General features: G+C 39.4%; 1 protein-coding gene across 5 annotated transcripts in view; it reads left to right on the top strand.

Annotated features, from left to right (window-relative positions):
• The window catches only part of CDKL5 (cyclin dependent kinase like 5), a 173334-nt gene extending 162724 nt beyond the window's left edge, over nt 1-10610 (top strand). For 3 of the 5 annotated variants that reach the window (XM_067022935.1, XM_067022936.1, XM_067022937.1), the window contains 4 exons: nt 1692-1791; nt 5656-5778; nt 6939-7058; nt 9466-10606. In XM_067022935.1, the coding sequence (XP_066879036.1) occupies nt 1692-1791; nt 5656-5778; nt 6939-7058; nt 9466-9852 (730 nt within the window). In that variant the 3' untranslated portion in view covers nt 9853-10606. Of the gene's footprint in view, nt 1-1691; nt 1792-5655; nt 5779-6938; nt 7059-9465 lie in introns of all 5 variants that reach the window. The other 2 variants (XM_067022938.1, XM_067022939.1) reach the window with 1 other exon arrangement.
• The last annotated feature ends 1430 nt before the right edge of the window (nt 10611-12040 follow it).

Raw genomic sequence — 12040 nt, 5'->3', positions numbered from 1 at the left:
TTAAAATTGCAGGTCCTAATGAGTTTCAAGAACACTTGAGCCTACAGTACATGTTTTTACTTCTTTGGTATTCCCATTAACTTTTAGGCCAAACACTTAAGAAGAAATGACCATTGCTCCTTCAAACAGTCGTGGTTTTTACTTCTTGTTTTTTGTGTGTGTCTCTCTGTCTTTCTAAATTTTTTCCTTTGTGGTCTTTGATCATGAGTTCGTGGCTTTTCAAATGAATTTTGTGTGGTTTGTAAAACCTTTTTATTATACCTGCAGTACATGTTTGTTGTTGAAATTAAAAAGAAGTAACAACAAATCACCAATAATCCTACTACCCAGAAGTGATAACTGTTAAGATTTTTAAAAATTTTCTTCCTGCTTTTTAAAAAACGTGTGTGTGTGTGTGTATATATATATATATATATATATATATATATATATATATGCCTTTAAAAAAATACAGTTGGGCTCATATTTTATAGAAAGTTTTGAATCCTGCTGTTTTCACTTCATATTGTAGTTGGAATATTCCTTCACATTATTGAAAAATCTGTGAAGATGTGATTTTTAAAAATAGCTTCATGGTGTTTTCTATCATGTGGATCTGTATGGTTTGTATAGATGTTTTCTGCCTTCACACAGGTTTAATCAAGTAAAGGATGCTGGTTTGCTCATATTTTTTTAGATGTTCTGGTAACTTTACTGTTCAGTACTCTAAAACCATAAATATGAATGAATTCGGTCACCTTTGATGTTTCTACTCTTGATTTTGGGGAATAGCTAATAGAAGGAATTCAGTCATTTGATAAAATGGTTTTCCACAGTCATCTAGATGTTCAAATTCAAAATAGGGCCCGTGGAATGTGCCTTTTTCAAGAATGACACCATTCCAGTTGTTTTTTAAAGACCGTAAATTAATTTAAGTAATATAGGGCCTCTGTTAACATACAAGTAGTCACCTTCTTGGGGCTGAGGTGTCTTGTTTGCTCTCTTTTAATATCTCCTATTTGTATTAAAATACCTGGTGGTGTCAGTGGTATGACGCTTAATGTCCTTATTTTCAGCTAGAAGCTTTCTTTCCAGAAGAGTGCTTTGTATTAAAGCATTCATCCTGTCTCCATTTTTTCATACCTTATCTATTTTTAATTTAGTTTTAATAAATAGATATAAGATTTTTATAAAGGGATTTTCCAGTTTCAGGCAATTTTTACTTTTATTTGTAAGGTTTCTGTAACAGTATTTTTTTTTTTTTTTTTTTTAATGTTCAGTACCTTGGCAAGCCACTAATAATGAACTTGTTAAGCTGGTTTTTAAAAGGTAAATAGAAAAACGAAGATACTGAAAATGTTTCTGTTTCTCTCAGAGGACTGCAGAAAAGCCATCCTTCAAAGCGTGTGCTTTTCAAACTCTAATTCTGAGGTTTTCAACAGCATGAAAATGGTCCTGCAGCATAGTTACAGATCATTTGTAATAATGCTCAAATTGCTAGTTCGTGTGAGCCTTTGCCAAAGGCTAATCATTAACCATGGTTGATGAGATTCAGTTCCTTCTGTGCTTTTTAGAGGCTCTTTACCTATGTGCTTGATTCTTCATGGCTATTTGAACCTGGTGTCATGCATTTTTCGTCTTCATTATATTTGTCATATGATGGCAGGAGAATGATTGAAAGATCAATATGATAAAAATGTCTTCCCATTTAGGAAAAGTCCTGAAAACATTAGTCATTCTGAACAACTCAAGGAAAAGGAAAAACAAGGTTTTTTCAGGTCAATGAAAAAGAAAAAGAAGAAATCTCAAACAGTAAGTAGATGGCCAGTTTCTATTTACAGTGGCATCCGTATGAGTCTGCATTAGTCTGTGGGTACTTTACACTTTGTATGTGACAATCAAAGTGAATTATTTTCTTATTGAGACAACATGCATATACTGTATATGTTTCTTTCTCAAATTCTATACAACTATCCTCCTCTCACAGAGCCTTTTCTAGGTTCAGCAGAATCTCCAGGAATAGAAGAAATTTAATTTGGATGGAAGAGAATGCTTTAACCCTTTCTCAATAAACATCTTATCCATGTGGGTTTATATTCATGTAAAAACTATGAAGCTGCAGGATGTATTTCTCTCTGAGGGTTAAAGATACGTGAAAATTTAGGAAATGGTTTTGGTTTGTGTTTAAATCTTAAAATTCTTAACTAACCATCGTTCATTATTCTCCCCTCGCTGGTTGTCTGATTCCCATGTTGACAAGTGCATTTCTGGGCTGCCTAGTCACAGACAGGTCATAGTATTTGGCATTTCAGGGCTTGCTTTAGTAGGACATGTTTATCTTGTGATTGACTGAACTGTGAAATGGAATGACTCTCATTTCCTGAGAGCCCTCCACCTGAACCAAGGGCTGGCTGCATGGAACTGTGCACGTCACATCACTGAACCAACCAGGCAAGGATTCTGCTGGTTAGTGACGTGAGAGCACGTGGGGAAGCCAGACCTCGAGGCCAGCAGGAACGTCTTCACCCACGCGAGGAGTTCTTCCTCCTTTGCTTTTATGACACCTTTGAGACTAGACAAGGTTGAGTCAGCCATTTTAAATTATTTTGTTTCTAGTTTTACTTCATACATGATTGACTCTCGTTTATTTAAAAAGGAAAAAAGGCATAATCAAAATGACCTACTCAGATGGACTTCATTGATGATTTCATCTCTTAAGATGAATAGATTAGACTCAGTTTTTCTGAGGTCTGTTCCGTTACGAAAAGTCTAGGATTATGACTCAGTGGTGAGTAAAGATGAGATAGATGATAGTAAAAAGGAATATAATATTTGAAGTAAGGATTTAATAAAGGCCTTCCTAGATTGCCTTTCTAGGTTACTCTTTACTTGCTTGTTTGTTAAATTTATGATGTCACTATAATATAAATATGAGCTCATTAGAGAAAAAATTGAGAAAAAAATGATCATTTCTAATCTCACCACCCTGTCACAACTAGTAATAGGATTTTGGTATATTTCCTCCTAGCTTTTTGGCCTGTGCATATGTTTATGGAAAGAAGGTGGTTTCTCAGTTTGTTTTAAATAGTAGTAGTCATTCTAGTATAATTTTGTATTCTGGCTTTTTAATAGTATTTCTGTCATACATACACACAATATGTACGTTACTACACAGATTTTATTATCTTCATTTTAATGGCTGCATAATTTTCCTGAATGTTTATTTAGAAAAAAAACAAAACCTGCCTATATGGCTAACTGAAACTCACTTAAAGTAGAAGGTCCAGTCAAGATGTCACTTAGTTGCATATTAACTACATATGTTATTTAGACCAGATGAACAAAATAGACATGATTTGAAGTAGAGAAGCTTAAAATATGTAAAGTGCTAATAAAACTTATATCATCATCTGTGGAACAGATTTATCCATCATGAACATTAAACTTAGACTACCTCCTCCTAACCACTGTTATTTTTATTTCGAGTTTGTTTTTGTTCTTAACCTCAGGCCCATAGCCATTGTAGGGTGATTAAGTGGATAAAAGTAGCAAGGACACAGGAATTGAAGGTGTTTTTGTATGTAGATTTAGCTTTTGATGTCTGCCTTAGACCAACGTTAAACCTGCGGCTCACCATGGCATGAGTCAAGTATGTGTATGTTGACTGACTATTATTCAGGATCTGGTTCAAGTTTTAGATGTTTAAACAGTGTAGAGTAGGGTAAATAGGAAATTTACTATTCTCTAACATACTCTCCACTTGAACTTACTTTTTTTAGGGTTTCATACTTTTCGTTTTTGATATGTAAAGCAACTGCAAAATATCTCTGCACAGGTCACAATGACTTAAGCCTTCCAAACCACAAGTTGTTTATACCCTCTGCATTTTTTTTTAATTAAAAGAGGAAAAAAAATGTTGAAAGGACTTTGATATCTGGAGTAAGATTTCCAAAAAGCACTCAGCATAGTACTTCCTGGCAGACCTCAGGCTCCCAAGCTTGACATTGTGTTAACTCTGCCTCCTTGAAATGAGCATTGGAACAGAATTAAATTTAACTTTTCCTCACTCTCTAGAACTCAGCAAAAGGAAAGTAGGTAAACGAACTTTGGAAGATTTAAAGCATTGTGGCCTTTGCATGAGATTCAACAAAATGGTAATCTGAGACCCAGGCACAGAGAGAAGCCTCTGTGGGTCCTAAATCTAGTTTAACCCCTTTATTTTGCTAACTGCCCAGGCAAGTTGTGACCTGCCCAAAGTTGCACAATCAATTGGGAGAACGGGAGGTAGGCTCTCCTGAATAGTAGGCCTGGCTCAGTCCCTGCCAGGGGCCCACCGGTGTGGAGCGCCTCCGGCTACTTGTCTTTTTTTTTTTTTTTTTTTTAATTGAAGTATAATTGATTTACAATATTACATTTGTTTCAGGTGTACAGCATAATGATTCAGTATTTTTGCAGTTTACACTCAAAAGTTATTATAAGATAATGGCTAGAATTCCCTGTGCTATACATTATATCCTTGTTGCTTCTCTATTTTGTTTTATTTATTATTTTTTTTATTGGAGTATAGTTGATTTACAATGTTGTATTGCTTTTTGCTGTACAGCAAAGTGAATCAGTTATACATATACATGTCTGAGGGCTTTCTTGTGGCCTCCCTAGACATGCAAGTTAAACTCTTCCTGGATCCCTGTCTTGGGAGCAGGAAACCTTATGGGCTATTTTACTCGAATGTCTTCATACACACCAATAAAAGATGATGTGAACACCTTCATATACATTCTGGTTCTCTGACAACTGAAATATGCAAAACAGGGAAAAGTCGTGTCAGAAAATCATTCTGTATTGTAAAGAGGCCTGCTTTGACTCAAGCAAATCTGGAAGCCTCCTTGGGAAATCTGGCTTCAGTTCCACATTCAGACAGTTACATAAGCCCTCAGAGCATAGGGTGACTTTGCCAACTTGGTAATTTTACCCTAGTTAGTATCTCAACTGGTAATCATGCTTCAGTTTAAAGATTGAACTTTCCGTTTCTTCACTTTTGTGGCGTATTCTGAATTGTGCCAGCTATTTTCCATGGGGTGAATACTTCTCACAGCGTAGAACCATACTTCCTCCTCAGCGGTAGAATCCTACAATATTGATATATTCCTCTTCCAAGTGATATTTTCTGTTTCAAGAGTTGACCACGTTCAGAAAGGTTTGCGGTGTCTTTTTCTTTTTTCCTGATAGGCAGGCAGATTACATGGTAGATTATTTAGTTGCTTAAGTCCTCTGGCAGTTAGGAAAAGATTGAAGTTCATCAGTAGCCCTTTAAACACAATTCTTTGTAACAGTCCTATTTCTGATAATAAGTAAATAAATCCTTAAATGTTTTGTAAGCTTAATGTGAATATATGTGTGTAGGTCTCTAGAGACATTCCTGCTATAGGTATTGAGCCTGTCCGAATGTTCTTTATATACACAGAAGTTTCTACGTGTCTTGATTTTACATTATTGGCATCTTCTTGTCCAGGTGAGAAATGACACAGAACCTCTCAAGATGCACACACAGCACAGAGATTCTTTCAGTGACTGTTAATATTTAACAATTTGAGGGCATCCAAGGGCTAGGAGTTTCGATAAGAACACCTTCTTTTTTTTCCTTGGCAATTAGTTTATTTGTATCTTATATTGCAGACAGATTCCACCAACGGGGAGAATCCAAGCATCAAGAAATCCCTCTTTCCTCTTTTTAATTCAAAGAATCATTTAAAGCATAGTTCTTCTTTGAAAAAGCTTCCTGTAGTCACTCCACCCATGGTACCCATTTTTACGTATGGTAGCCCTGAAAACTGCTCCAGTAAACTTGTTTTACTGATGACAACAGCATGTCTTTTATTTTCATGGGGTCATATTCTCTTTGTGCTAGTTAAGTACCTGAGCCAGTTCCATAAATTCACTGAGATACAAATTCTTCGACATTCTGGATTTTCTGAATCAGTTAAGGAGGTTGAAGCATAAAAGGCTATTAAACAAACAAACTAGTGAAAGGCTAGTTTGGGTTGTCTGATTAGCCAGTGGTTGGCAGACAGTATTCATAAAATCCCTTATTTCCTGTAAAGAATTTGATTAACATTTACAATTAACAGATGTCTTTTGGTTTGGCTCACAAAGTTTGTTAACACTTGGTTGGCAGTTTGTCTCTTTGAAACCAAGTGAAATTGACCAAATTGGGTGAGCTTGCAGGCTCCATGAAAAAACAGCTTCTGTTAGTTGGTGACTTGCTCTTTCCTTGCCTGGCTCTAGCTTTTGCTGGTCACTTAGTTGAAGGCCAGGGCTTTTGCACTCTCCTCCGCCCACCAGAATCGGTGAGTGGACCAATTGCATTCGTCTGGAATTTGTGGCACAAATTTCTAGCACTTTCATAGTGCATAATGCTAGACCCATATTTACTGGGTAGTGTCTTGGGAATATGATTCAAACCATACTTTCTCACTTTGCTATCCTTAAAAGCCTGCTAGACTTCTTTGGCACCACCAAACGCAGTGTATGGATCATTTTCCCAGCAGGAACAAATTTTTGTTTTATTGAACTGGTTCATAACCTAACTGCAATATGGAATGAGGATACGGCAGCAATTCCTGGTACAGCTCAATTTAACTGCTCTCTCTTACAGCGACTAAAACTAACAGCATGGGAATGCTTTAAGGGTTGAGGTTTAACAAAGCTGCATGACATCTGCCAATTTTTCCTAATGCAGGGAAAATTATTAAGAGGGCAGCAGACTTTAACTAGCATCACTTGCCTTGTGAACATTGGGAGAGTTTTGATTTCTTTATTTATTGAGTCGTCTTTGGAGGGGAGGGGGGTTGAGTTTTGGTTTGGTTTGATTTGCTTTCGTTCTCCTCTTGCGTGTGGTTGCATATCCTGTTTAGGCTTACTGGTGTGATTATTGAATCCTTGTCCATATTCTGCTCTAGGTGCCCAATTCTGATGGCCCTGATCTTCTGACATTACAGAAAGCCATTCACTCTGCTAGCACTCCAAGCAGCAGACCAAAGGAGTGGCGTCCTGAGAAGATCTCTGATCTACAGACCCAAGTGAGTGGTGCCTGCATCACTCCTAGACTCTCAGACTCTGCAGTGACCAGTCTCTCCTGAAGAGAGGACAGGGTTGATAAATTTAGCCTCTCAATGTTACAGCGAGGCTGAGAGTCTCCCCAGAATATATCCTCAGAAATAGCCAGATGCATCTTGGGAGTCCGGATGAATGGAGAAAAAAAGCGAGCTTCTATTAGTCTTCACCTGCGGGTAGGGGGGAGGACGATTAAGGGGAATGAATAAGATACGGTTCCAGTCCACAAAAACTCTGCAACCTAGGAGAGGGAGAAAATTCACAAATGACCATAATTCATGGTAAAAGAGAAGCGTACCATAAAATGTAGGGGAAGGTAAGAGGAGGTAGTGTGAAGATTAAGGGTTCGTTAAAGGTGGTAGCCTACAAACTGCGCTTTGAAAGACAGATACAATAAGCTTTCTGAAAGACTGTTTAAGCTTCTGAAATCCATACTGGTTTTGATAGAAAACCGGCAAACGTTCGCATTAGGAACTGCATATTAGAAAGTATGTATAGTCACATTTCTTTGCCATAATGGGGAAATAAGCAGAAACCGAATCCATAAGTTTTTCAGGTAACTGAGGTCTTATCTCCTTGAAGCAAACTGTTTTGATGGAAATTTTTAAATATTGTATCTTTTCAGAGACCCATAATGAGCATAGTAACATAATCTAACTTGTTTTTGATTATATTCAATATTTTATAAATCTCTATTCCTCTGTACTGAAATTTCTCACAACCCTCATGAGCTTTTGAGGTTGTAGGGTTACTTGTGCCTATAAATGTTACTGTGCCTATAAATGACCATGGATTTCTGTGATTTGGAGGAGTAGGTTCTATTTTATAGGTTTATTGTTTACTCTCTTTAACTATAAGCTGTTACTTAGAGGTGCTGAGAAGAGCTCCCTAAATTTCAACTGTATTTGCCCAGCCTTTTACATTTTCTGCTTCTAACATAAGATTGGCTGGAGGGGTGAAGACAGTGTAGAGAACCAGATATCCCAGTGATTGGACGTGTACCCGAACTAAAAGCACAAGGCTCTGAGTGAGAGGGCCTGATGTTCTATTCCTCATTTATTAAAAAAAAAAAAGAGAGAGAGAGAGAAAGTACAGGGTTTTAGAGCCTTCTTTGTGTAACCACTTCTTTTGCCAAGAAGCTCTTTTCAGGTAACTTTATATCTCCATCTGAACTATTGTGATTGTTCAATAGTTACATGTGGTCAGGGCTGTAAAAATCACCAGGAATGACCATGGAGGATGCTTCCCCAGGAGCGATTTCTACTTGAGTCAGTGCTCAAGCAGTAGCCCCCTGGATTTCAATGCCCTGTTCCTCCAACTCTTTAGTATTTCTTGAGATTATCAACATTTTACTTTGCTGAGCCCTTAAAAGCCTTGAGGCCCTTGAGGATTGGCAACCAGAGGTGCCTCAGTCTGGGGTTTTGGCCCATGTGCCGGGGTCCGCGGTGAAGGCCTTGAATGTCAGGGTGCTTTCCCATGCCTCTTCTGACGGTGACCCCATCAAGCCTGATAAAGAGGAAAGGGGCGTGAGTCAGCTTTGGCCAGTGAGGAGCCTGTGGGGCAGATGGCTTCTGGGACCCTCCCTCCTGTTTTGAAGTCCCCCCACAGTGCAGCACCCCATGAGGCCCAGGCCCCAGGCCCACAGCAGACAGGCTGTTAGGAGGCAAAGGCTCCCTATGAGTGAATTGTGTTTTAGAGTCTCTAGGGCTTTTGCTTATTTCTGTGTGCTTTGCATTTTTAGTGCCCAAACTTTACCTCCCCCTCAAAACAGTAAAAAACCAAAAAAAAAAAAAAAAAAAAAAGATAACGTACAGAAAGGGAACATTGGGATTTTGCAATGCCAAGGGAAAGGGAAAATCAGGGAGATAAGAACAGAAGGGGGTACACAATTTTTAGCCGAGTATGTTGCTACCTATTGAAACATTACATTTTTTTCAGTTACTCTTGCCGCTAGTTATGGTCGAATGGCTGAGTTTTAGCAGGTGAAACCTAAGTGGCAGCTTTATGCGGAGCTGTTGGGAAGGAAGTCTTCTCGAAAGGGAGAAGCACATCCCTTCTTTTGCTTCTTCCTGATGGTTGGCGCATGAGACCTCCCCCCTCTCCCCCATAAAGATGGGATGCAGCCAGATACAAGGTGCCTACGCCTTTGATCAGTCACCACACCAGCTCTAGATTTCTTCTACATTTCTAGGCTTTTTCATTAAAGAAAAATAACTTCAATCTTGCCTGAAAAAGAACAAAAGAACAGATAAGGCTGGACTGGCCCGTCCTCCCTGGCTCCATGCAGTAATCTCAGGTCTGTGCTCCGTTTCCTCCCAGCTTTCAAGTCTACTCTAAATTAAATCCTACATGCACCCTCATCTTTTCTTTCAGAGCCAGCCACTAAAATCACTGCGCAAGCTGTTACATCTCTCTTCAGCCTCAAATCACCCGGCTTCCTCAGACCCCCGCTTCCAGCCCTTAACAACTCAACAAGCCAAAAATTCCTTCTCAGAAATTCGGATTCACCCACTGAGCCAGGCCTCTGGTGGGAGCAGTAACATCCGGCAGGAGCCAACACCAAAGGGCAGGCCGGCCCTCCAGCTGCCAGGTCAGATGGACCCTGGTTGGCACGTGTCGCCTGTGACCAGGAGTGCCACAGAGGGGCCTTCCTACTCTGAACAGCTGGGTGCCAAGAGTGGGCCAAACGGGCACCCTTATAACAGAACAAATAGGTCCCGAATGCCAAATCTGAATGATTTAAAAGAGACAGCCTTGTAATGTGTGCTGGAGTGGGGGGTGGGGGGGAAAGGGACAATCCGGTTAGGAGGGGAGGGGCGGGGGTGGGGTGGGTAGGGAATGGGCGGGGCAGGGGTGGTAAGCCAGTATTTTCAGCTTTATCAAGGTGTGTGCAATATTGTATGTGTGGAGCCAGCTGGCTCCTCACGGCCAGCCACAAACGCTAGTCAGGGATCTTAGAGCCACAGGAGTTCCTTAGGGATCACCAGTCCCCACGAGTCTTGTGTGAGAGTGCATAGTGTGCAGCTGAGGAAGAAGACAGTTTTGCCAGGTTCTCCCCCTTAGGTTCCAGATCTAGTGCAATCGCCGTTGAACTTGGGAAAGCCAGGATATGTTTTGGCACTGCAAGGGATAGAAAAATATGTGTTGACCGATGTCCTTACCACAGATTTTGTTCCGCCTAGACTAAATGTGGGGTTTATTGTAGTCCAAGAGTATCCCTTTGAAGGGTTAGCAGATGAACTAACTGTGTGTCTTAAATTGTTTTCTAAACTTCCATATTTGATAGGGTTTGTAACATTTATTTATAATTAATTAATATTGTACTGTTATAATCATACCTTTTCTGTTAAACGTAAAGTTATTTTGAGCTGTTTGGAACATTGTGAAGCAGTGGGACAGCTACAGTAGTTTCTATAAAAACTAAACAGTAACGTTTATATATTGCATCAGGAGTATTTTATTCTATATATAAATATATATATGGTAAATATCTGTCTGTTTTATAAATATAATCATTTAAAGAAAGTATCGTTATGACACTCTCTGCCATATTTTTATACATTTGTGATATGAAGTGAGTATTATACTTCTAATCAAGGGAGTTGAATTGTGGCTGCTCGTGACTGTAACGGTAGGAACCTTGCTAAACTTTCAGGCGCCAGCGGCACCTTCTAGACACGATCCTTGGTAGCAGACGAGATGCAGCATCTCCTTCTGAACCCACAGGGAAAGAAAGTTGGCTAGGCCAGTGAGAACTCCAGCAGGCCTGTTCCGTCCTCACACAGTTGGCTCCTCTTCGTGTCCAGGGACACTCCTTGCACCTGAGGGGAGAACAGATCCAGGGTTACTCATGGGTCTTTGTAGAGAGAATGTGCTCTTCTACTTAGCATTAGTGTAGGGCATAGACCAAAGATTTGCCAGTGAACATTCCTAGTTGCGAGGTTGTAAAAGGTATCTGCAGATCTTGCAAACCAGCTCTATGCTCCTGAATCCTGTGCACTGTACTGGAGACTCTTGGCTGGTAGCGTGTGAGATACATGTGTGGCATTCCTATTTCTAAATGCTTTTTTTGTTATTGCTCTTTCCAATATATTTAAAAGCCTCCTGAAGCAATTCCAGATGTAGAGAAAATTGCTATACTCACCTTCCTGAGACGGTCCATTTATAACAAGTTTATCATGCACATCAGTAAACACACATACGCACGCACACGTGGCCAGAACCGGACTTAATCTTTCCCTCATTTGATCTCCTTCAACTCCCAAGTTATTCCCAAGTATCATCAAGGCCTTTGGCCAACAAGGGTCATAGCCCCGCGTTTCTGGACCATCCTTGACAGAAATCACCTCAATACCATCATCCATCAAGAGTATTAGATTTTCGGAAGTAGTCTCTTAGCAATAATAGTTTTAACGGTCCCCTCCCACCCCTCAAAGAGGTAACTTCTCAGTATTTATTACCTGTCCCAGGATTGTGAGAGTATCAGCCCCTGAATCAAGTGGCTATAATTGAAATCTGCTGAGTTACTGTTCCTGTCCCCCAACATTTTAAGAATCATAGCTCTGATGATTATGAAGATAATAAAGAAAAAGGTCTTAGTTTCTTTGAAGCTTAAATTGTGTGCATATTGCATTTTTATATAATTACTATAATGATGTGTGTTGATTATATATAGAGGTCATTTTAAGGTGCTTTTAATTTAATTTTAATAAGTGTAATAGGCACTAAAATAAAACTCAACTAGGTACTATCATTGAAACAATTTGATTCAAACCAGTAGTTTGCATGCTCTTCGGTTCTTTTTATATCTTACTGCTTTCACCAGTTCAGTGCTGTCTGAGTAGCTCTGAATTCTGGCTTTTTCCAGGCAGCTGCCCAGTTATACAGTGATGTGGACCCTTAGCAGTTTTTGCCTGGATACTAATGACTCTAAAAGGGTGTGTAACTC

Source organism: Kogia breviceps, chromosome X (assembly GCF_026419965.1).
Source record: "Kogia breviceps isolate mKogBre1 chromosome X, mKogBre1 haplotype 1, whole genome shotgun sequence".
Taxonomy (NCBI): domain Eukaryota; kingdom Metazoa; phylum Chordata; class Mammalia; order Artiodactyla; family Physeteridae; genus Kogia; species Kogia breviceps.
The sequence above is the reverse complement of the archived record's forward strand: the minus strand, read 5'-3'. Positions and strand labels throughout refer to the sequence as shown.